This window comes from Falco peregrinus, chromosome 4, assembly GCF_023634155.1.
Source record: "Falco peregrinus isolate bFalPer1 chromosome 4, bFalPer1.pri, whole genome shotgun sequence".
NCBI classification, from domain to species: domain Eukaryota; kingdom Metazoa; phylum Chordata; class Aves; order Falconiformes; family Falconidae; genus Falco; species Falco peregrinus.
In genome coordinates, this window is record NC_073724.1 from 98,943,500 (window position 1) to 98,969,636 (window position 26,137).

Consider the following 26,137-nt stretch of genomic DNA (forward strand, 5'->3'; position numbering starts at 1 on the left):
GCGGAGGACGCGCTGCTCCTCCCCGCGGGGGAGGGCTGCCCCCGGGACCGGCCGCCGGGCAGGCCGCGGCCCCTCGTCCTGCCGAGCCCGCCGCGGCCAGCCGCCACGCCGGGGGCCTCTCCCCGGGGCCCGGCCGCCGGCTCAGGCTCGGCCCGCAGCGCCAGGCCGCGGGCCCGCCCGCCGCAGCGCCCTGCTCGCAGCCCAGAAGCAGCTGAGGGACGGCGGGGCGAGATGGCGGCGCCCGGCTTCGTTCCCCGGGGCGGCCGGGGGGGGCGGCGACGGGCCGGCGGGGGGGCGGGGGGACGCGCCTGGGTGAGGGACGCGGCTGTCCCCGCCGTCCCGCCTCTCGGTGTCACGCACAGCAGGCACTGCGTGACCTGCGCCGGCGGCCGGTGCGGGGCGGAGGGGAGCGGCGGCGGGCGGGGCTCCCCTCGGCGGGGCACGGCTCCCCTCGGCGGGGCACGGCTCCCCTCGGCGGGGCACGGCTCCCCTCGGCGGGCAGCGGGCGGGGGCACGGCCGGGCCGGGCGGGCAGGGGCTGCTGGCAGCCGCGGGGGGGGCGCCGGCCGGGTGCCTGCCTTCCGCGCAGTGAGTAAATTGCGTTTCGTTCTCCGCTCCGCAGGGTTAAACCCGCAGCCCAGACATGAGGAAGGTTTTGTGCGTGGAGCCCGTCATTTTCGTCTACATATTTGCGTCTTCCTTGACGAGCCCGCTGGTGCAGCAGTTCATCTACCGGCGGCTGTGGGAGGACGAGTACAACTCCACCTTCGTAAGCGACAGCAATGCCAGTTACTGCGAACAGAATAAAAGTAGCCCGACATACATCAAGGAGAAGGTAAGAGGGGGACAATAACGACAGCTGCAAGTAAAGGTGCTGCCCAGAGCCACTGTCGCGGGGTGACACCCTTTCCCCTAACCTTACCTAACCTTTTGTACAGGGGACAGCGGCACTTCGGTGGCCCCGCTGTCACTGCGCTGTCGCGCTGCTCTGGCGTAGCGTGGTGGGTGCTTGGTAGTGCTTGAAGGACAAAGATCTGGCTCCCAGGAGGATGCCGAGATAAATTCCTGTTTAAGCAGGAGCTGAAAATCACCCTGGAGGGTTGGGCCCAAATTTCCCTTGACATGACATTACAGCGGGGACATTACAGCGAGCAGGGCTGAAGGTTTGTGCCTTCAGTTGTGAAGTGAGGTTTGTGCCTGTGGTTGTGAGCCCCTGGTGGGCTTTGCAGCTTCCAGTGTTCATTGTAACGATGTAAAGTTGAGCAAACATCCCATAGGAATAAGATGTGGTTTAGAATACACTTGTTTCAGAGAAATTACAAGAATGAGGAATGGGGAGAACTGAAATTAAAAAAATAAGTAATTTTGAAACACGAAAAAAAATTAACCGAGCTTTGCACAATCAAATATAACTGATGGTTCGCCATTCAGAGTGCTAGTCAGCCTTGTTGAACTACAAAGGTGTCAAGATGACAGCATCCTATGGTCAATTACGTTTTTAGCACTTTTTCATTGTTGGGCATGCTGGATAGCTGGGCATTGATCGGAACCTCTTTGGTTGCATTTCCAGTGCAGTTTTAATGCTACACTTAAGCAGAGCTGACTATGGGCTCCCAGCAGAATAGATGATCATACTGCATTTTCCTTTCTCCACCCATGTGTTGCATCTCACAGGCTTTCAGTTACAGGTTACGGTTTGGATTTGCTCAGGGCACTTGATTCAACAGAAAGCTCATCTCTTCTTTTGAGTTTGTTGCTTTTTGAGTGGCGGTGTTTTTCTGAGGCAAGTGCACTGCTCTGACACACCCTGTGGCCGCAGGATTGCTGTATCTAACATGGGGATGGTGGAGGGAACACATTTCCAGAAGAGCTGCAAGAGAATCATCCTTGGCAACAACAACTGGTAGTTAGATTGGATTAAGTGGAACATGAAACTGCTGTAGAGTCAGAAAAGTAGATGACTTGGACTGTAAATTACACAGAAGGTGGAGTTACAGGAATAGTCAGCTGGCGTTCCGCTACGCTACTGAAAAGGTGGCACTTGAAATTTTTGCTCACATCCCAGATTTGAGTCTCTGATGTGCTGTGTATGCACAAGACTGAACACCTGAGCTTATCTGTCTCATCTGTCATATATATTTATATATACATTGTGTATATGTAAACCCAAAATTTTTTACTGGTATGTGCTTCCATTGAAGATGATCAAAGAAACAGTTTGGGATCTTTAGTGTGGAGTAGGTTCTCTGTCATGTGACAGAAGCTGGTCTTAGAAAAAATGTGAAAGTAAAAAGGTCAATGGAATTGTAGTCCAGCGTGCCTTTTGGGCTGACCCACCAGCTGAGGAAGGTAATGTATGCCACCCATTGGAATTGATTTGGAACTAAAAACCAATTATTGTCTGAGTAATGCTTGTGTGTTACTCCTCCAAAGTGTTTTCTGGAGTATTTTCTCCCTGTTTGGTGCTCTGTGTGGGCATTTTGGTATAAGAAAGGAGCAACTCTTTTAAGAAAACCATACATGGTGCATACAGTTCTAACTGCAGAGCGCATCAAGAAGCTTACATTTCAGAAACATTTCTGGACTTTGCATCTGCTAGAAACCCCCCAAATTAAACCTGATTTTCAAATTGCAATCACCTGTGGTTCAGGACACAAGACTTTATTTTTGCAAAACATTGAAGCAGAGTGTTTAATTTCAGCTGAAGTTTGGGTAGCGTCTCTGGTTGATGTGGTGGTGAATTCACTTATGACAGGGCTTTTGGTATAAGGGTTCCAAAGTGTAATTAACCTGATACTTGAGAACATGAATCCTTCAAGACAGTAGTTAAGTGGCCAACATAACTCCTTTGTTTCCCTTTCCTGCCAAATTTCCATTCCGTCCATTTCAGTGATTGCCAGCAAGGCGTGAGCATTTGGACAATTACGCTCTTGTCTGGATGTCTTGCCTGCATTTTGATACCACGCTTGTTACCATAGTACAAGAATGGTAAATGCTCAAAACACGCGTTTGATTTAGCAGAACCCAGTCTCTGGGCTGAGTAATAGTCTTGTGTATGGGCCAAAGAGTAGATCCAGTAACTCGGGTCGCAAGCCCTTTCTTGATGATATGTGAAATAGGTGTTCTGGGTTTTTCAAGACCAGCCTAACTGACTTAGGTTTACACATTCTGTAAATTTTGCTGTCAGGAGTGTTCCCTAGAGGCCCTGTTTGGCATTACCTTTTAGAACACCTCCCTTAATGGTTAATTTAGTGGAAGTCCTTCTTTTCTGAGAATGGAGACACTTTACACTAATCTCACCTATTTCAGAGGAAAACGTAAAAGGAAATTGAAAATAAAAATTAGTTCAAAATGGATAGTCTTTGCAGCCTTTATATTAATTGTTTCTTACAATTTGAAGGAAATTATTCATTTTATAATAAAATTAGTCCAAAGTTTACTTGAATACAAGCTGAAGCATTCCAATCACTGACTTGGATAATCCTCCCTTTTTTTTTTAAGCTCAGAAAGAGCTGTATTTTTAATCATTAAACATTATTCATCATCCAGTTTATTTATTTTCCAATCTGTGCATTCTCCTTTGCTACTCAGTGATTTTTTCTAATTTTATGAGCCTGTCAGTTTATCACGTGCTGTACATTGCTCAGCCTCAGGCACTACACTTCTCTTTTAATTTAATCCTTATATGTGATTTGCTTCTTCGGTCTTTTAATTTTGAAATCTGTAATTTTAAGAACCGTTTCTGTCCACCATGAGCATTTTTTCAAAGTAGAGTGAATTTGCAGGTTAAAAAACCTTTCTCTTAAATCTTTGTAGTTCCATTGATTATTTAGTAGTTAATATGATTATAAAGCAGCTAAGGGTTTGACTTATTATTTTCTGTATTCCTTTGCATTGACTTTATAAAAATATAAAGTAGGCAGTCAAGTGCCTTACACTCTAGATGGAGTTTTCCTGTACGTCTGTCTGTCTTCTTGTCAGTAGACAAGAAGTCATTTATGTCAGCAAGGTTATGGTCATTTGTAGTATCTGGATGTGAGCCATATTCTTTATGTTGCACGACTGCTTCCAAAACAATGAAACCCAGGTCTTTGCTGTTTTATTCCTTCAGATTTACACTTCATTGTGGTTTGGCAATATTTGTATTGTATGGTTAATGTGGATTGAGATTATATATAATAACATCTGGTTTTATTTCTGATGTATTAGCATTTGTTTGATGCTCATGTCTTTGAACATGATGATCCTAGTAAAGAAGCATTGCCTCCAACTAGATGGAATTTTCTTTGTCAGCAGGGGAGGAGTTAAAGATGAGAATATAATTTTTCATGTCATCTTGTTCAACTTTTCGTGGTTTTGACCCTTCCAGGGTGACAACAGTGCTGGCCGGTGGACAGGGCATCATAAATCCTAGGGTAGTCAGGCACCATAAGGGAAAAGAGTAAAAGACTCCAGGGTGCTGCGGATCTTGAGGGCCTTCCCTGAGGGCCTTCCTTGAGGGCCTCAGGATCAGTTCCGTTTTCCTCTTGCAATAAAACCTGTTATCTTGTAAACAAAGGAAGAGGTTGAACTTGAAACTCACGGTCTTTGCCTGTAAATATAAATAAGCATTCAGCAGCTTTTAAAATTGCCCAGAGTACATTCCTGGAAATTCTAGGGTTTTTTCATCTTTCGGATGCTACTCCATGAGGATTATGTTAGAGGAAACACCTGAAGTGTGGAATATAGATGGCTTGAATACAGGGAGAATGGCTTGGGAAGACTTAGAAGGCTGTACCTGCTACTGATTGAAGAGTGCAGCCCCTGCCCAAGTCAGTGTGATACCTCAGAAGACTTCAAGAGACCTTTCAGAGTGACTTTACTCTCTGCATCTGAAAGTTTACCTTACAGAGTGTAAAGGGTTTGTGCGAATGAAGTTACTGCCTTTCCCCTGCTGCTCTTCTGTCTGATCAGGCGGTTGTCTTTGCAAGGGCTATTGCGGCTGCTGTCTGTCCAGCCTGCATCTGTGCATTAAAAGCAAGATCTGAATTAACTTGCTGAGCATCATTTAGAAGTTGGCTTCATAACAAGATAATTTTTTTAATTAACTTTTCTTCTGTTCTTTTTTCTGCAGCCATTCATGTTCTGTTATTTGATTGTTTTTCAGCTAAATTTGATTTTTATACTTGTGTTAAAAAGAACTTGGAATTTTTCCCCATAATGGGTATTTACAGTTTATTGTCAAAGTGTTAGCTGCTGTTCCTTATGTGAATACCTGCTGTAGCGTGTCTAGAGAGACATCACTGATTGGGACAGTTTCTGAACCCAGAGCTTTGCAGTGTTTTAAAAATTAGTTAATTTATATATCTATGAGTCGGTATAATTTTTAATGCTGTGTTTCACATTGTGGTTGCTGTTGTTATTCTTAGCATTGTATACTGGGATGTCAGAGCAAATGCTGATGCATTTACTTGCACAATGTGCTAGTCAGTGAATTGTTTCTTGTAATCCTCGCAGTAGGATTATTTGGAGGAAAAATATCTGCTGTGAGTAGGGAGCATGGGGCGTTTTCCTCAATCAAAGACTTACTGATTTCTGAAAGATTAAAATAGGCCCCCTGTCTTTCTGTTGTAGCCTGTACTGAAGGAAATACTTACAGTGTAAACACCAGCTCTTGTAAATGCATGTTCAAAGGGATTGTTCTCTTGTCTCCATTGAAACTTCCCTGTTAAGAGTGCTATAAGACTGTATCTTAAGAAGTAAGTTCTGGCTAAAAATGTAACAAGGGATGTTTGAGATATACTGAAGGTAAAATCACAAAAGTGGGAATCTTTGAACATGCAATTCCTTTGTGTTAGTGATTACTGTAATATAATGTTTTTATAAACATACAGTAATGTACTGTATTTTATTACAGCATAATATGTCATATAATCTTATAAAATTATGTATTATTTTGTATGTATGTTTTATAGTCTATAAACGTGTGCTGAGTATTCATTATACTGCATGCTAATCATTGTGTGATACTATTATAGACATTTTTTTTCAATGTATTGTAGTGTTTACAATTATTTTTGTTTTCTCTTTGCAGGAAGTTCAAGAAAAAGCCTCTGTTTTTAATATGCAGTTGGACTTAACTGGGGCAGTTCCCAGCCTTATAGTTGCCTTTGTCATTGTAGCTAATGGGGATCGCCAGGGACGCAAGAGGTCTTTAGTTTTACCATCAATGGGAGCTATGATTGCTAATATTTGCCTCACTGTAATATCCTATTTTTCCTTGTCACTTTCTATCCTGTTTGCGGTTGCATTTGTTACTGGACTGTTTGGGAGTATAGCAACTTTCCTTGGGGGAGGCTTTGCTTTTATAGCAGATGTGTGTCATGATGAGAAGCAGAAAACAACGCGAATAGCTGTGGTGGATTTGATTTTTGGAGTTGTATCTGGACTGGCAGGACTGTTATCTGGCTACTTTCTAAGGGGAATAGGCTTTACATGGACATTTGTGACAGCATCTCTGCTTCATGTTGTTAATATTATCTATATTATATTTTTCCTGGAAGATACAGTAGGTGTATCTGAATTGCAGCATGAGGCACCAGCATCCTGTAAAGAACTTTTTAGAGAGACATTTTCTGGAGTGTACATGCTTTTTAAAACTGCCCCTTATAAAAAGCGTATTTTAATAATTGTGTTACTTTTTACATTTATGACATATTTGTTTACTATGTTTGGTGGGAGTTCACTTTTTACACTCTATGAACTGGACGAGCCACTCTGCTGGAATGAAGTGTACATTGGATATGGAGCAGCTGCATTCACTTCTGTCTCTCTGACCAGTTTTTTAGGAGTTTACTTACTTTCTAAATGTCTCAAAGACATATATATTGTCTTTATTGGGATATTTTCTTACATTGGAGGAATGGTCATGGCTGCCTTTGCCAAAACTACCCTGCTCATGTTTTTAGGTGAGTTGAGAATCAGTTCTTTCATGGTCAACAATATATATGACAATACTGCTGTGTGCAGTTGGTAGATGCTGGATGTACCATATTGAAAGGGTCATAGAGAGGTAAAATACAGAAGGTTGGTCAGGCTGATTTAGGGTTTAATTAAAAGATTAAGCGTGTGGAGAGAGAATGGAATTACTTGCTTATGATATATTTTAGTGCCATACAGGTATATTTGATTTATTAATTTCTCTGTGCTCTATCTAAAAACAGATAATTGTGTCTCCGTGCACTTCTAGTTTGACTTTTCTATTGCCTTTTATTATTTGGGGAACTGAGCATTCAAAAGCATATGACTAATTCATTTGCAATGTATTTGTAAAATCTTGGATTTTTATTACTTCACTGTCTCATGACTGATTCATTGCTTTACAGTAAGAGTGCCATCTTTGCTCTGCTTTATGCCTGTTCCTGTTCTCCGATCCATGCTATCAAAAGTGGTTCTCACTGGTGAACAGGGTGAGTAGAATTTGTTCTTAAACAACTCATTAATACAATATTTCAGAACAGAGATGCAGCAAGATTACCTTTAAACGAACAGATATGTATTGGTATTTTAAGACTGCTTTTCTTTCAAGTTCTGTATAATATGACCCTGTGTCATGATATTAATGGCTTTTAATTCTGAATTTAATATAAACAGTATTGTGTTTAAAAACTATTGCAAGTTTCAACCTTCAAAGGAGATACTGCTCTAAAAATAAAGACCATGGGGAACATGAAGTAGAGGAATGCTCAATTTTTATACCAATGTGATTTCACAAGTGTTTCTACATTCACAAGATTTTGACGTGGCAGAGAAAGATACATTTCTGTTATCAAGTCATTGTCACACTTAATAATTTATAAAGGTAAGCGATAGGTGGTCAACCTTCAAAGCACTTGAAAACAATTGGACTTTGATCCTGAGCTATGTACCCAGCTTCACAGGTGCCTATGGCTACTTAAACATGTCTCAAAAGATGTAATATATTACTTCTCTAAGTCCTTTCCTTATGGAACACAGAAAAAGGCATGTCAGGCCTCAAAATGTGGCTCTAGTATTCCGTATTTTGCTTTTGGGGAGCATACACTTTCTAGAAGTATTCTCCTGAGTTGTTTGGCTTTATTTTCTAAGAAATCTTATCTTTTTACACTAAACCGAAGATATCTTTGTACTTAACTATGCTAACATACACCTCTGTTTTTGCAGTTTCTGGGCATTCTTCAGGGTTTTGGCTACTTCAGTAGTTTGGTGCAGGAATCGTGTTGGCTCTTGCCATAGTTTTCTGCTTACCTGTTGTGATTTTTTTTATGGTACTGTGAATATGAATGCAGCTTTGGAAAATGTGTTCAACATGACACTGATGTGATAGACTGCCACCCCAGTGGGTAGTTGTTTCTTTCCTTTCAAAAATGAGGAGATGGTTAAGTGCTGAACCAGCAGTCTTTGTTGGATCACAGCCTTTTCCGTATATAAGCATGAAGATCAGTGAAAGAAGAAACAAGAAAGGGAAGAGTGAAAACTGAGAGGAGAATTGGAATGGTTAGTGAGCATGAACAGTTTGAACTTCATGTGGTATGGTGGCAGAATAGTATCAAAGAAAAATAGTTCCCATCAGCAAAATGGTTTTGTTGTTTTGTTTTTCATTTAAAAACCAAGTCTTTTGTAGGAGTCCCCACAGAATACATTTCCGTAGCAAAGACATACGATACTCAGATGCTTGTTACTTGCGTACTTGCTGAAGTACTGTAAATCTTTCAAAACAAGTATAAAAACTTTAACTATTTGGAAGTGGCTTTTGTTTTGTTTAGTTTTGTTTGTAATTCATCCATTTGTTTTTGGCAGGTGCTGTGTTTGCTTGTATTGCCTGTTTAGAAGTTGTGACCGGCACTGTTTCACTTTCAGTTTTTAATATTCTCTATGCAGCTACGGTTGCATGGTTTTCAGGCTTCAGCTTCCTCCTATCGGCAGGCCTTTGTGTAATTCCGCTGGCTGCCCTATGGTAAGTATGGATCAAGAGGGTGCTTCTGACTGCTTTTGCTGGTAATTTCTGTTTTGATGTGAGTTGAAACTGAACGGTTTAGTGCAGTAGTTCTCAAACTTCAGTGTTTTCTAGTGTGCTCTAGTAGCTCTGGTCTCACACTTTTGCTCTCTTCAGCACCTATCCCCTGCACCTTTGCTGGAGATTTCCCATCATCGGTCCCATTCTGGCCCTGATCCAGCTATCTGCCCTCAGCTCCGTGATGTGAACTTGTCACCTAACTCCCCCAAACTGAAATCTGCCCCGAATGTGCTACTAGTGGGATACACCATACCCCTGACTGCATGTGTGTGCCTTCCCTTGGTTTGGGACCTTTACATCGTCTTTCTTACAGGAGAGCCTTTCACAAAGAACAAAAGTAACAGATCACTTGAAAGGCATGAGTTTAACTTTGCAGTATCGGAGCTCTTCTAATTGGTAATGAGGGTTATAAACATGCCCCAGTGAACTCAGTGGAAAGCTATCTGTTCTGGTCCTTGGTCATGGGTACCTGGTGACCCAGAGCTATTAAAATCCATAAAAGATCTGCACTAACTTTTAAGGCCAATATGAATAAACCTCTAGACATGTTTAAAAATATACCTCTATAGTATTTGCATCTAATGGTATCTAGTGACCATCTAGTAATGCTGACAGCAAAATATCATTATTCATGAGTATTCACAAAAGCAAAGTTCACTTTACCTTATTTCCAGTAGAAAAGATGTCTTTTTAGGATGCTGGAACATAGTTCTGAACGACAGAAGGATCACTTTTCATTAGATAGATTTATATTCAGGAGAGAAAAAGCTACTTTTAAGAGGGTAGTACTCTTGCTGGAGACTTGTATCTCTTTTCCTAATGCTTAGATTTTACCTCAGTCACCTTTCATCTCTACATCAGCTGCATTTTAAGTTTTAAATGGGCAGTGATAACACTGTAGATTTCAAACACTTGACATAATTTCAAGTCTCTGCCTGCCCCACTACAGTGTTTTACACAGTCTATTCAGAGAAGCTGCACTAATAGTAACTTAAGACAAAGGTAGTGGTGGGTCTCAGACCTGAGCAAATTGAAGGGGCCTTGTGTGTGAGTGGAGAATGCTTTTCAGTAAAGTAACAAAAAATGGAGGAATTCAGTTATATTAACAAAGGCCCAGTAAATACTTATGAAGTAGTATTTTTAGTTTCGTTCAGTGCTGTATGGCAGAGAAAATTCATTAAGAAAGCACTCTTTCTGTGCAAAAAGTAACAGATATTTACCATCAGTCCATCCTGCAATCAGGACTGTAGTCCACCATCACCATAAATTTTTGTAAGTTATTTTGCTTTTCCTTCTGTCATCACTGTCTCAGATATCCCACCCTTTGAGTAACGTCTCTTTAAAACCCTTTTTTGAGTGTCCTGCAGTGTTACTGTTTGAGAGCAGAAAGGATAGTTGTTCCAGTCTGTAATAAATCAGGCAAGTAGTTTCATACTTAGCAAACACAGCAGTAATATTGCCTAACTTGCACTGCTACTGCTTTTGTTTACTAAGATACGTCGGCAGCTTTGCGTCAACAGCTTTGTGCCACCAGCTTTGTGCCACACAAGATGGCTGTAACGGAGCTATCGAGTGTGTGTGGTGGTGCTGAATCAGCATGCTATACGGAACTGTCTAGCTCAGCTAAAGATATCTGTCTTATCTGTGTCTTACAGCTGGCTTCTGTGCACAAGCTGGAATGGGGAGGACTTGGCTCTGCTTGTACCTGAAGAAGTGTCCAGCATAGAGAGCACTGATAGTTGAACAAAGGCTCCACCTACCTGGGTTTTCTCATCGGACATGCAGTGGCAGAGACCATTCACTATGTTGTACAGAGACCATAGAGATAACACAACAGTTGCAGATACAATCTCTAAGCGGCCCTGCAGCCATAAGCACTAAATTGGTAGCACTCTTTTTAGCACCTGAAATAAAGATAGCTCTTAACTATGCAAATAGGCTGGCCATGGAGATTTTAATGCTGCTTTCAGCATGAAGAAAAAAATGAGGTAGGATGAAACTCTCCAATTGCCTTTTTTCAAGTTTGAGAATGTCAGCTGTGGATTGTGATACATCCTGTATCTTTCTAAGTGGGGCAACAGAGATAAGCTTGTCATTAACTCAGAGGGTGAAGCTAGTGGAGGTCATGCCAGCTGAGGATGCAGTCCGCTGTGTACATCTTAAAAGGCCTGCCTTAATGGTAAAGACCCCAAACCTAAAACTGCTAAATAAAAGGTAGTTTTTTCAGAAGGCACCCAAACTGGAGGCAGTACTTGAACCTGCTGTAAGCAGACTTACTGCTCTGCAGTTACTAGAGAGCGTTTAATGTATGATATGTAGACCCTGTCTGTGACTTAGCTCTTAAAATGGGTTGTCGCACAGAACTGGCATACTTAGAAAATTTCCAGCTTGCCAAGTGTGAAGTTAAGCCGGCAGTTTGCAGAGGCCATATTGCACATTTATTTTTATCATTTTCCATATATTAGGGACTGGATACAGACACCTCTATTTTTTGTCCCACAGTTATTTCTTGTTTTCTAGTTAAGTTGGCTATACTTAGCTTAAATGTTTCTTCTAGTGAAAGGCTGTAATAGCATTTCTTTTCAGTGGATCTTTCATTATTTTTTTAACAACCCTGAAATGAGGTGACCAAATCTGAATCGTGGATCTAATTGTCTTGCAATGAATGCAGCATAATTGATGAGTACCTGAACAGCATTTCTTATCTTCAAAGCACTTTATAAATGCTATTAAGATCCTCCTTCCATAACAGATATTATCCTCTCTGTTAGAGAGAGAGAAATTAAGAGAGGACAATGACTTACGCGGGGCCACGGTGCAAACTGGTGAGACTGCCAAACCTAGGAATCAGTTTCTGCATTGACTCTTCACCTTTTTGCTTGCTATCTTTAAGTAGGAGTTACCCAGAGCATTAGCTTCTGCGAACCGCAGCACAGCAGAAGTGTAAATGTAACACCATGCTAATTCAAGGCGAGTTTGACAGCCAGTACTGTTCTGATTCCTGAAAATACAAGTAGGTTGTATGACTCTCTTCCACCAAAACAGATTAGGTAGAGACATCAAAATAATATGAAGTAGTTGATATTTGCAGGATAATCCATGAAAGCAGCTGTAATGTGGGAACTGACTTCACCTGCACACAGCATAGGATAAAAATGAAGAGACATAGCATATGCTGTATAATGATCGGCTTACAGCCATTAATATCCATCCCATGAACAGAGTACTTCTGCAGAACCTCTCCATCGTACTCCACCGAAAAATATAAGTACCACATCATGATGATACTGTTGTAGATCATTTTTGTTTGAGTGACAGCATTGTTTCCAAGCTATGTATCGTGATCACAGAGAAGTTTGGAAGACAGTTCAAATAAGTTAAAGGGGAGTTTACCCTATCCAGGAGACCACTACCCACCCATCACTGGTGAAAACGGTACCATTTATCCAGGACAGGGGGAAGGAATATTTACACAGCTAACAGCTCTTACACTTCTGTCCTGAACTACCAAGGCTGATATTGGCAATTAAAGATCATTAACTTTTCCTAGCTAGTTTAGATGCTAGCTAGTAACTAAAACTGTTTACCTCGCTTCCACGGAGGTGCCCAAGTCGCTGCCAACTTGCTGGAGAAGCAAGCTGCGTTTTACAATAATCAATGGGTCCAAAACATAATAAGTACTTGTAGAGAGATTAAGAAAACACTGATGTAAAGGATTTCAGCACAAAGATTACATTGTCTTCCTGGCCTCTTCATTACAGTTATGTAAGGCTTTATGGAATTAACTATTTCACACAAAAGTGCCTGGAAAAAGTAAAGCAAATGAAGAAGGGGTGTGTGCCTTCACTTCCTCTTCTTCAATGCACACCTCTGCTCGCACTTGGAAGGTAGCAACAAAGCAAGCCAGTTCCGCAGTGGCATTGTGTCAGTCCAAAAATGAGGACAAGCACGTACACTTCAGGAATGGCTTTGTTATGGTTTGATTTTGCTGTACAAAGTGTGTGCTGTTTGCAAAGTATTTCTGGTAGACACAGGATTTAGAACGGGCTGTAAGTTCAGGTCAAAACACACGAAGGGTATGAACTGTGTTTTTTAAGTGCCTAGCACAGTGCAAGCTAATGAAACCAGGCACTAATGAGCTTCAGATTATTAAATCAAAATCTTCCAAGTTTGTAATAGTTGCTCTATTTGTATGTAAGTGCAGATTATTTTGACAGACATTAATAATGAAGTTTGTTTTTTTAAACTCTATGTTGTATTTGTCGTTTTTGCTTTGTTTTTTGACAAACAGCTAATGGGATGACTGGTGGAGGAATGTTTAGGTAGACAGAAACAGCAGCACTGTGGTATGATCTTTTTTGTGTGGTCATAAAACCAACAGCAGTGCAGGAAGATGGGCTTTTTGCCTCCTCCTTGCGCCTGGGGAGAAGAAAAGGTACCGCCCAAAACATCAGCACCAAGAGCCAGTGGGGAACTGCAGAGCAGGGAGAGCACTGCTGCCAGCACGGGACTCGGCTCGTACCTGTCACAGCAGCGGATCTGCAGGCACCTTCCTCCCCTTCCCAGATCGGGTCCAAGGCAAGACCAAGGCTGGGTTTGTCCCAGCTCCAATTACCAGCAGACCCTGCTTGGCACGCCTCTGTGGATTGCTGCTTGCAGCACCTGCTTCACAGAACGAAGCTTGTATGGAATAGGAAGAAAGGGCTGGGCTGGGAAGCCCAGTCCCCAGCCAACCCACTGCACACCAGCAAGTGTAACCCTTCCTTTTTCATCTCAAATGCTCTTTGCCTCGGTCCCGTTTGACTCCCGTGACTTTATGAATAGCATAAATTCTTGCACAGGCCTCTTATGTACACCATTTGCTTTCCAGCCTTACAGGCATAACAGTCCAACTTCCTTATTCTGAATATGGCTTGATATCACCCAAGATTTTAATAAAGTATACTAATTGCTGAACAAAACCACCTAGAAATTATGCCCCACCTCCTAAGCTGTATTCGGTCTTCACTGCACTGAGAATTACTTAACGTAGTTTTGCTCAAATGCAATAGCATCCATCTTTCAGCCAACATCAGGAAAGGCCAACTAGCTAGATACACCAAGGTGTGCAGCTATAAGGTACCAGTAACTGTGTACTACTATGAGATGGCTCTCTTTTCTGGAACAGTACTGGTAGGAAAGCCTACAAATCCATGTCCGTACCTTAATTTGCCCCAGGCATGGCAAGGTAATCCCTCAGCCTTTCTGGCCAGAGCCTACAGCAGTACAAAGCCTACTGAACCCCAAGCTTGCTTTACGCAGAGCTAACAAGAAAATTGTCAGTTATAAAAAGCAGCTAAATCTGGTATTTAGTAAAGTATATCAGCTCACAGAAAGACCAGGACAGCTATGGAAAACAAACCGGTGAGTAGGTCTACACTTCCATATTCAATTTATTGGTCCCTTGTTTTAACCTCACTGAGGCAAAACACACAAATGAAACTGCTTGCATTCCAAAGCACAAGCCTCTAATCTCTGCAACTCTCAATTGAAAGACAATTTTAGAAGCTCCACTTCTTAAATGAAACAAGTTTAAATATATAAATATAAAACCACCAGTAAAGTGTCTTATACTGTGCCATCTCTATGTTTTTAATTTGTTGTGATGTTTTGCAGTAGATGCACATAAATGCACTGTGAAGTTTCCAGGATTGGAGCTGGCGGCTTTGGCCCACATGGATAGGGAATTCGTGGCAGCTTTAAGCACACGAGCTGCTTGGGATTGTGAAGAGGTTTATAGTGTTCGTGCAGAAACATTGCCAAGTACACTTAGTTCAACCAAGTTATTAAAATCTGAATAAAGACAGTTCGTGTCTTGAAACAGTATTTCTAAGCTCCCCACATATGACAAGAGATGGTATTTTTTTAACCACAGGTGGCTTTTTTCTCCTAATAGACCATATGATATTATCTGCCTTGCAGGATTTATATATGACAAAAGCACATGACAGCAGAAAATAGTTGTTACAACCCTAAATTTAGTAACACCCCACACACTTAAGCACACAAACAACCTTGCAGTGGCCTACTCCTTTAAGAGGTGTATTTAGGTATAGGTCTCTTACTCTTCCTTAAGATCTGACTTTGGTAAACCCACAAAGTTTCTCTATTTGTCATCTAGTATCACTGTATCTTCATGTTCTCACTGCAGCAGCTTTATTAGGTACTGTAATAATTAGTCACTGCACTCTTTCTTGATCTCCGACTACTAGAATACCTATATCTGAGTGCTCTTTTGGCTTATGTTCCCAAATGGATTTTAAAACACCTCTTTAAACCAAATGGAAATTGCTTCTACCTTCAGAAACCAGAATGTCTTCTCAGGGACACAGATTAAAAAATCCAGACCTTTACTTTCCTTCTTACAGTGATACTTCCAATTCTACACAAAAGCTTAATAGCTCACTCATGAACAACTGTCAATGGGGGGGTTAAAGTGTACGTAGCAGGATTCCATTGGCAGTGCAGACGTTAAAGATACTTCAGGAAAAAGGAACAACCCTTTGTTGTAGGTGAGAGATTCTTGATTTACGATTAAATATATTTTGGAACGCAACAGCATTTATAGCAAACTTTTATTCAATAGTTTAAAAAGTGTATGGAAATTTTCATGAACAAAGATTTACTCAATGGAAAATACCTTCTTTTCCCCCTTAAAAAGTTGTGCAAGAACATCCATTAAAGGCATTTACCTACAGTAATCAGTTTTAAAATGCATGGGTACTTTTGGATTTTTTGGATACATATACACCATTTCCATAGTTAAGAAGCTATTGTCCTGAGCAGTGTATGAAAAGACATGGTTTAAACTACCTAGTTACAAAACATTTACACAATTGACAACAAGCACAAAACAATTATAGACTTTAAACATTTAATGTGCCTTTTCATCAAGGAAGGCAAATGATAACTGTAGGACTGCTTAACACTGTGAGTGTCAATTTAGTATCACATATTTAGATCTGCAGTACAAAGACACGCACAAAACACTTGTGTGGAGTACATTGTTAAAATAAACCAAGCTTGTATTCCATCATCATATGTGGTTCTCCCATAACTTCACTCTGTGAAGGATCTGCAAAAACCAAATTGATAGCATGAGGCTTTTACCAGGCTAAAGACCAAGTATATTTATGAACATGACCATGTATTTTTTCATTCTAATGCTTAGTGCAACAGCTTGTGGACTGTTTTGGGGTTTTTTTTATAGTGTTGCACAATGCAGGTCTAACTCATAAGCCTCCCTCCAAAGCAGTAATCAGAAAACAAATACATCTATAGTAGAACAGTGTTTCATAAGGACCCACACACACTTCAAGTAAAACCAACCAATTCTACCTAATAGTCTCCTATAGGCTGAGTGTCAAGGCTGATTGAATTTTGCGTTTAAGAAAACTCAAGTCTGACTGAAGCTTTTCCCCACAGGCACCCCACATCTCTTTCCAATGCAACTTCTCTGCACAATAGCTGGGCTCATACTCCTTCATTCTGTTAGTTGGGACACACTCATGGTTTCTCTTCTCCACCTAACCACCCAGTTTCACAGAAATTCTGTGCCCTTAAATATCTGAGATCTCCTCCATTGTATGGGGTACGGTAGTTAGCCACCAAAGGTTATCAAGAAATGTGCAGAGGGCACAAGAGATACCAATGCTGACGGTACAAACTTCACTTCCATAAAAAAAATAAATCAATGCCAGAAAAAAAGATTGTACTGCACTTCAGAAGAAATACACCTTTCTTTATGGGTGTATCAGAGTGTTTTCCTTCCATAAATACAGCGTATTAATGCCAGATTCCTCCACAGACACCAAAACTATCTAATCCAGCCCCAGCTGATAAATAGAACCTTATCAGAAACACTTCTGGCTCGCTCACTCCTCAGCACTCCGTATGTGACAGATTGTGAGCAATGGTAAATAACTAAATTCCTATCAATTATGTTTGACCTTGCTCTACCCTTGAATCACAATAACCTAAGATTCCTTCCCTTACTCCCTGTAAATCCATCCCAGAAAATAATCTCAGATTTACCTCATGCCTCTAGATTCCCACTTACCCCTCCATTATTTCCACCTTCCTGTCTCCCTGGCTCTTTCCATTCTCCAGTCCCACCGCAAAATACCCTCTGCCTCCTTCCACATCCTTAACTACCAGCTACAAAGAAATCATTTCTTTAAACTACTCTTCCAGGTTTATTCCATTCCACACATACCAGCTGTCAGTCAGTAGCCCACCACACAACTGCAAACTGTGGAGTTAATTTGAGGGAGCCTTCCCCTTGCCACATCTCTGGTTCATTAGTTTAGTACCTCTCTTCTAGCCTTTATTTTTAATAAGTTTGTAAAAACTTTGGATCTTTGTAACTTCCACCTGTCAAAATCTGCATAAGTAGTTCAAAAGTTTCTGGGGAAACATGAATACAATCTAGAGTGCACAATATTCTATTCCTTTAGAAACCCAGCCTACAAGCAAATACAGTCTTTAATATTTCAGAGTAATTTTCACACAACTAGCAGCTGAACCACACTTATTTCTCCTTCCCACAGTACTTCTTTGCCTTTAGGAGTTCATTTTTTTCTTTGTATTTTGTGCATTTAATTCTCCTATTCCATAGAGGCAAAGAACTTCTCAGTTCCCAAATTTTACTTTGAAATGTTTCCGTAACATTCAAAACAGAATGTACTTACCATTAAGGATATCCTCAAAACCAATGGATTCATCATTTCCCCTCAGAGTATCCAGTGCTATGTTTGAGCTGTAAAGAAATGGGAGACGCTGGACCTGTAAAAAGACAAGAGTTCAAGACTGCAAGTCTGAAATTGAGGGCATTTATATTTGGATTTTTCAGCTGAAGTGACAGAGAAAAGCAACAGGCAAAGTCACTGCTTCCTTAAAAAACAACAACGCAGCAAGAGAACTACTGGCACACACATAACAAAACCTACCTAACACCACTATCTTCTGTGGTTTACCTCCCTGTTTGGCAAAGATCAGCCTTCCACTAGATTTGTAGCTTTGACTGCACTGTAGATACTACAGCAAATAAAAGAGTTTCAAAAAATGTAGGGTTTTTTTCTTCTCCTCTGTTCCCACAAAAAGCTGGGGAAGCTCACTGCAACAAACATCTACACCCCGAGGTCAGTATTGGGTGACTGACATACTGCAGTGTTTGGAAACCACATGCTAAGTTTGCTGCATCTCTGATCTAAGTCAGGAATATAAGTGAAGGAGCTATATTGATTTTCACATCTAATCAATTATTTTGCTGATCCCCACCAACTTAAGCTTCAAGTCAACTCCCAGTTACTTTCATTTTTCTGTACCCTTCACCCACAGTATTATTAAAAAAAATAAAAGAGGTACACACAGCATTCAGATCCTAAACATTCTGAGAATGGCCTATCTGTACTTACAATTGCATTCACTGCTAGTAGTGATACTTCAGTTATACCATGAATGTATTTTACAACTATAAAATTATTTTTGTGTGTAACAAGATAGCTACATGATACATCAGAGATTTCCATAATCACTACTGGTATCATTGCCCGAAGTTCAAATAAACTATTGCAGTAAATATTTCAGAAAAGTGAAATAAAGCCACAAGAGAACTTGTGTTGCCTAACATGAAGCTGGGAGTGAAAAACCTTCCAGTCCTGTATTTCCCCCACACATCCCCCAAGAATACCTGCAGAGAATACACTAGCAGAATATCCTCACCTGACTCATTTGCTGCCATGTGCTAACATAAGTTAGGAAAAATATTTTTCCTCACAAGACAGCACAGCTGAGATCAACAGATGTTTTCATACATCCTGACTTGCACACCTTCAGGACCAGTGATTTCTGCCAAGTTTAATGCACCTCACTGTGCTTCAGTAGCACCTGATCCACTGGAAGGGAATATAAAATTGCTCTAACTCACTTGGAAAAACAACTCCTAATAGTTGTCAAACTATTGTTTGTCAACATAGTTGTCAAACAAACAAAAAAAAAGTTTAATGGGACCAATGAGTTTTCTGTATCTCCCAAGAGACAAAGTCAGTGTCCCTCCAGTTACCCTCCATCCTAGGAGATCAAAAGGAAAAGGAGACAGAGTCAGCTTCCCAATTAAGAGTTAAAACCTTTGAACCTAACTCCCTGTAGACCTCCCTGATCTTACAAGAAAGGCTGCAGAACAAAGTACATAGCAAATTCCCTGCTTCAGGTTTCCTCTTTAGGTTACCTCTAAATCCACTCCCAAATCACTACCTGCTTCAGACCTAAGTCTCTTCCCTACACATGCAGGGATTCCTTCCCACAAAGGTCATACATTCCAGAGGAGAGTATTAATTCTAGGAGTTAACACTCAATTCCTCCTTTTCTCTAAAGGCTTAGAGGAAGCTAGTCCACAGAAAAGCTAGAGCAGTTAGAACTTCACCAAGTAATCAATAAGAGAAGAGCAGCCAAAAGGCTTTAGCATATTGATTGTTCTGGAAACTATTAACTGCAGTGTTTGGTTAGTTGGTTTTAATGAAAGCAGCCCAGTAGAACTTCTTTTGGAAACATAAGGTATTTCAACAAAGAAAGATGTCTCTCAAAGCATGTTCTGAGATAAAACATTTTTTTCAAGTGATTTAAGTTATACCTGTTGGATAAAAATGCCTACCTGTTTCACTGCTCGGAGCTCCATCTGCAGCTTTAAAGGTGCATGGAGTCCTTGAATGTTTCTCAACGTGGCAAAGTTTTTTTTATCTTGATTTAACTGGAACTATCACAAACAACATTGATTTTTATTTTAGAAAAAGGTACTTTCAAGTATAGCCATAGAAGAGATCTGTGGCATCCTACTTCAACACACATTAATTTTTTATGTAAAAATTCAGTGATACCATCATATGTGTCTCAAATGTATACTAAAGAAAGTCATGCAGTAATATTTGTTTTATGAAACTGAAATTGCTTTTGGCTGGGTTTTATTGCAAATCAATAAGTAGCAATTTTATTTTGTTATTTCTGACAATCGGGACATGTACCACCACCAAGTGGTGTAGTTTTGCACTACTTTACATTACTACAATATCGTCAGCACAAACTCAAGCCAAGTCTGGTTTAAACTGACCATTGTCAGCCATCAAAGACTCTACTTGAGAATGCTTGAAATATTTTTTTCATCAAGTAGGAAGACAGAGCACCACATATACTCCATACGACTCTGAAAAGCAAAAGAAAGCTCATCATTTACCAGCTGCTCTAAAACTGAACAGCAAGACAAAGAAAATTTAGTAGAGGGTTCTTTTAATGAAAAAGTGCTGGCTCATGAACACTGATGTATACAAAAGTAACTTAGGCTTAATGTTAAACTTAAGCTTGAGTAATCCAGTCTCAAAGTTGGCTTTTATAGTTAGTGACTGCATGCCTGTAATTTTGACACAATACAGTATCGTAAAGTAAAACAAAAAATACAAAACTTTATTTTAAAACCTGTACTTAATCTGCATAACAAAAGCTTACCAGTACAACAATATCATCCCATTTATGTGAAGGGATCTCAAAAATCAACAGGAAAATACAAGTCAAAGGCATAATGTGCATTTTCTTCATAACAACCTATACAGAATCTCTTCAGAAGTTAGCAGAAAATATTGTTTATGTCTCACCCAAAACTTACAATTCTGGTCACATCATTTTTTCCATTTCTTTTACCTTATAAAGGTGGGGGTCCTTATCTGGGTAGCAGAAATATTTGGTTTCTACTAGTGCTACCTGAATAACCTACCATTTATGGCAGTAAAAACAACCATAACTTTCCTGGGCCAGGAAAGTCTTTTCCTATTCAAATGTACATGAAAATAATTCTTAAGATAAACTTACAAAAAAACTAACCAAACAATAGGTGGAAAAAACAATTTAAAAGTTTCACAAGGTAATTCTTAGGGGATTACCTTGTGTATTTTCATTATTTCTGTGAATTTTTTTCTCTCTAGCATGTAATCTTTTAAATATGCAGGTTTTATACAGCAAGAAGAATTAAAAACTAAGCTATAGCAGCCAGTTGTAAAAACAGTAAATCGATCAACAAAGAGCTTGGAAACATTCATAAATAAGCTCGTTAAGTTGGTGTCACATTACATTCAGACCTTCTCATGCTGATTAGCTTAGCAATTTGGAACATTCTATCCAAATACTGCATTTGCCTCAGGACATTTTATTACATCAGATGATCTGTGCTAACAAAGTGGGCACCAGAGGTAAGTTCAATCATCTACTTCACCAAGGCTGTCAGTCTCGTCTCCCTTTACCTTCAACCTATGATCCACAGACCACTTAAGTGGTCCACAAGTGATGACTATCCCGGACAAGATTGCATACGTTTACAACAAACTGTATGTATTAAATTTCTAAATGGGATCAAGTAATTTAATGAAAAATATTTATGCATTCACAGACTGAAAACAAAGAATATGGTAAACCTACAGACAAAATGGGAGGAACAGCCTTCCAGAAGTGACAGGTGTGCCTCCATCTAATTACAGAGTCTGCATACACAACTAGCTTAATAACTTTTAGATGACTAAACCTTAGTATGTGTATCGCTACTTGAAAGCCCACTCACATATTTGCAGAGAGTCACAAATGGGAGGTTAACATTAAACACATTTGCCAACAATGTTATTTAACTAAAACGTTACCGTTATTAAACATCTTTAATCTGTTAAAGTCAAGACCCTGTTCATTACTTGTTACTACAAAAAGCAGACCAGGTAACCACATGGTTAATTTAAAACATAACAGCTAAGAGTGAAGACAGCTAAATTTGATGCTACACTTACATTTTTTTCTGACAGCTCCAGTGGGTGGGTGGGCAACAATTCATTTTTCACACTAGTAAAGCTAGAAATACAAGTTAGAAAAATGGAACTTCAAATTAATCAGGTTACTGTTTTTTAAGCTGCATTCCAAAACTAATCTCAGATACAAACATCAACACAGAGACACACAACTATGAAAAAAAAAAAGCAGCTTAATACTGAAGCAGTGAATAAGACCTAACCACTGCACTACCAGAATAAAAAGAATTTAAATTTCAGGCATCCTTTTCAATGTCTGACAAAACAAAATGTCAGTTTTTCTTCCTTGACCCTCTTCAGAAATAGAAAAAAATATTAATAAATTAAAACATCATAGATATAATTGTGGCCCAGCTACCTGGTATCTGATTTTAGAAGTCTCCAAGCTTTTGCAACTGAATATTGTATATACAAAAACGAGGGGGGGGGGAAGGTATTACCTGCATTTTAAACTCTGTGAACTTTTAGATTCATTATCCAAAACATGCATGCAATTTTGCACTCATGTAAAATGGCAAAACTGAAACCCATTATTTTTATTATATTAACTTTACTTTTTGTACCAATGCTGAAATTCATCATTTCCCACAGTGCTATGGCACACTCAATTTACATGTATATTAAAACTAGCATAGAGTTTAGTTATTAATACTTTGCTATCTCTTTTCTAAAGAGCCATATCACACAGGTAAAAGTCCACTAATGTCATCTACCTCTTCAAGTGACACTTCACAGAAAATTCATGCTTGAAAGACAATACAATTAAATACATGCACTTTAGGCTTTAGCAATACAATTGCCACCAACCTTCTTTAAAGGCAAGATTTAACACATACTTTCTTCCTATATCTGAAGTTCAACATTGGCTACGGCACAATTCAACAAGCACAAGTAAAGCATACCCTCTACGCAGAAGATCAGGGCCTTCAAGGAGTCCTGAGGCTGAGAATTCAGTGATGGGGATAACATCCTTCAGCAGAGAAGCAGCGCCTCTGGAATTCTGGAATAAAAAAAATGGGAGGCTTACTTGAACAGAAGCAGACCCCTTCTGTACGGGCCATTAGGCCAGACAAATGAAACAAATGCTCAAAGGCTCCTTAAACTGCTCACATACAAACCCTAGACTTTATAGAGTCTCATTGAAAAAAAACAAACCAAAACAATCAAAACAAACCCCCCACTGAATCAGAATTCTTTCAGAGTCTTGGAACAGTCACAGGTACTGGTAATGCATTTCTTGGATCTGGCTGAAACACTTAAATTTGCAATTCCTCCTTGTTCATTCCCGTCCTGGGCTGCAGGGATGGAAAAGGAAGATGGCAGGTCATGCTCAGCTGACAGGACAGAAAGGAACACGATTGAGCATTCCTTCATTTACTTCAAACACAATCAAGTAAAATCAAATCAATTTTATCCATAGTTTAAGGCTAGCATAAAGAGGACAAGGTGTATTCAAGCGGCCTAGTATGCCAGTTAAATGAAAGAGCAAGGGAAAAACAGTAACTTAGCAGAAGACCAGAAAAAACACCTCCACAGACTAAGTAAAGCCATCTTAACTCAGACCACTGAATTCATGCTACTGTGCCTGATTTTATTGAAGTGATTTTAGTTTACACAAATTGTTCCAATAGGCCAATGTAAAATAAATTCTGGAAGGTGACAGTGATGAGCTGTTCAGTGGAGGAGTTTCCTCCAGCAGCACTGTCAGAGACAACAGAAAATTCATGCTTACAGTTAAGGTCCTTTGTATTAATGTGTTAACTGTCCATAACTTAACAGCTATTAGAAAACCCCAAAATACCTGTTATTATGTACATATAAAACACCTACTAACTAATGTGTTCAACACTAACCAGACCTTTCTAAGATGGCTGTAAGTGAAAACATTAAAGAGGTGCATTACTTGGAAGATGTGACAAGAGGGAAGATCAAAGTGAAGTCAAAGGTAAGGAAAAAACCCACAAAATACTCCCGAAAAGTAACACTTTCAAGCCACACCAGTGCCCATGCCATCTTCGGTGGTCACACCACTGCTGTCCGCCACAGAGGACCAAGGCACGACCTCCTCCCGCCGCGCTGGCTGCGGCACCGAGAGACTGGGGGCTACCGGGGGTCTCAGCCTCCCCATCCCACCCCACTCCCAGAGCAAGGGCTTTACCCACAACCACACACCCCTCAGGCCGCCTCGGCCTAGAGCGCTCACGAACGCCTGGCAGAGACCAGCCGGCACTGGGCCGGACAAGGGACACCGGGCCCCCGGGGCGGGCGGGCGGGCGCCCCCCATGGCCACACCAGACCCCATGACTCAGCATGGCCCCAGCATCCCTCACCCAACGGCCGCCACTCCCGAGGGGCCACCAGCCAGGCGGGGGAGGAAGGTGGGGGGTCAGACAGACGGGCCCACCCGTCCCGTTCCAGCCCCGGCGCAAAAGCGACCCCCACCCAAGCCCACCGCAGGCCCGCACTCACCATCTTGAGCCCTCACGCACAGCCGCTTCCGGCCCCCCGCCGCCTCACTTCCGCCCCGCCCCCGGCGCGCTGCGTCAGACGCAAGGAGGGAACAGCGCCCCCTCGGCGGCAGGCCTGGCGGGGCCTGGCGGGGGCGGGGCCTGGCGGGGGCGGGGCCTGGCGGGGGCGGGGCCTGGCGGGGGCGGGGCCTGGCGGGGGCGGGGCCACGGCTGCCCTGAAGGGCGCGGTGGGCAGTAGCAGCGTCGTGTTGGGGTTTCTGTGCCCTGCCTGGGGTCCTGGTCCGGCTCGTCTGCTGCTGGGGCCGCCGCCTGCGCAGCAACCGCCGTGTTCCTACATGCTGGCCAAAGCTACCTGTCTCGGCAGTGCCCTGCCCCCGGTGGGAGACGCAGCGGGCCGGGTGTCGGGTGGGGGCAGCTTCTCCAGGCTCCACCCGCCCCCTCCCAGTGGGCTGTGGGCGGCAGAAAGTGGCGAGCTAGGGTGACCCTAGCGGCGCCGCTGGGCTGAGAGGGGGTGGTGAGGATGTCAGGGCTTGGCGTGCTGGGCCTGCCACGGAGCCCACCGGGGACCTCAGGCGGCCCCCGGGGCCCCGAGCTGTCGGTGGCCAACGGGGATGGGCCTGCAGCACGTTAAATGTTTGCAAACAAGTTTTGGGAGTGGTGGATAAATCCTGTGTTGGTGGGCAAGTGTCAACAACCACCGTAGCGGTGTGGTGACAGAATTAATACTAGCTTGCACTTACAGAATGCTGAAAGGCTTTCTGAGAATCATGAGAAAGTTTTCCACAGTTTTTGATATGTAGCTCCAGCTGTGTGGCTGGCATATCTGTTTTACGTATATCTCCTCTGACCTGTAGCTCATCCAACTCTTCAAGATTTTGCCCCAGATTGCCCTGGTGCTATGAATTTAATTTGGCAATTAAACACCCCAGCTTGTGCAAAAAGCAATATTAAAATGGGAATTTTATGCATGTTTTAATGGCACATGTTTGGAAAATACATGAAAAGATTCATATGCTTCAAACTGTTTTCCTCTTTCTTGAGCAACATCAATTCACCACTTAAAAAAAAAAATGTTCTCAACCAAAGTTCTGGCCCTTTGTATTCACATCTTGGGCTTAAAGCAAAGACTTCAAAAGCATGAGAATGGAGGACTGGGGGGTTTAAATCATTTTTAGGAAAACGGGTACCACAAAGGTTTCTCTGATCTTATAATGGGTACTGGGTTATTGTGGTGCTGGATCCATTATTATAGAATAGATGTGAATACAAAAAACAAATCCAGTTCCTGTTTAACTGCAGCTTACAGAAAAAGCTAGGTTTGTCACTAAATGTATTTGTTTATTGACTGAGTTTGTTGGTCAGGATATGACTGTAGAGATGAAACATCTAACTTTCAAAGTCATTCTTGCAGGACACAGACAGGATGCAATCACTCCATGTACATTTTTGACATCACTGCAATCGACAGTCTAGGCTGCATAACATAAAAGAACATACATTGCAAGAAAGCTCTGGTTTGCCTTTAAAGGCTTTCACTCTAGGGAAAACTTCCAGACATAAACACATATCGCACACACATTTTTCTCATCAAATTACCAAGTATTTTAAATTGCAGCAAGGCTTGTTTTCTTTCACAACTAGCTTTGTTTTAATGATCTTACAGTGAGTATCTCAACAGTGGATGATCGGAGTAGTATCTCATTCCTCTCTGCAGCTCGGCTGCAGGTTAATAGGACTTACATGAGCAACTGTTGGGCTGACCTG

At 41.4% G+C, this 26,137-nt stretch overlaps 2 protein-coding genes across 7 annotated transcripts; one reads left to right on the forward strand and one right to left on the reverse strand.

The window, feature by feature from the left end:
• Positions 1-272: 272 nt before the first annotated feature.
• On the forward strand, positions 273-13,284 carry SLC46A3 (solute carrier family 46 member 3). Of its 5 annotated transcripts, XM_055801247.1 has the most exons (6): positions 273-392; positions 622-834; positions 6,073-6,946; positions 7,364-7,447; positions 8,817-8,973; positions 10,689-13,284. In XM_055801247.1, exons 2-6 carry the CDS (start codon positions 643-645, stop codon positions 10,774-10,776), a joined length of 1,395 nt encoding a protein of 464 aa, XP_055657222.1. In that variant the 5' UTR covers positions 273-392; positions 622-642; the 3' UTR covers positions 10,777-13,284. The 5 variants fall into 5 exon arrangements, with proteins under 5 accessions (XP_055657222.1, XP_055657223.1, XP_055657221.1 ...); XM_055801248.1 differs by lacking the exon at positions 273-392 and having other exon boundaries at positions 514-834; positions 8,898-8,973; XM_055801246.1 differs by lacking the exon at positions 273-392 and having other exon boundaries at positions 517-834.
• Positions 13,285-15,630: 2,346 nt separating this feature from the next.
• On the reverse strand, positions 15,631-25,482 carry POMP (proteasome maturation protein). Of its 2 annotated transcripts, none has more exons than XM_055801251.1 (6): positions 25,479-25,482; positions 22,808-22,905; positions 21,888-21,948; positions 19,724-19,825; positions 17,763-17,856; positions 15,631-16,147 (listed from the first exon to the last, which is right to left on the reverse strand). In XM_055801251.1, exons 1-6 carry the CDS (start codon positions 25,479-25,481, stop codon positions 16,080-16,082), a joined length of 426 nt encoding a protein of 141 aa, XP_055657226.1. In that variant the 5' UTR covers position 25,482; the 3' UTR covers positions 15,631-16,079. The 2 variants fall into 2 exon arrangements, with proteins under 2 accessions (XP_055657226.1, XP_005233877.1); XM_005233820.4 differs by lacking the exon at positions 25,479-25,482 and adding an exon at positions 24,375-24,493.
• Between the last annotated feature and the right edge of the window lie 655 nt (positions 25,483-26,137).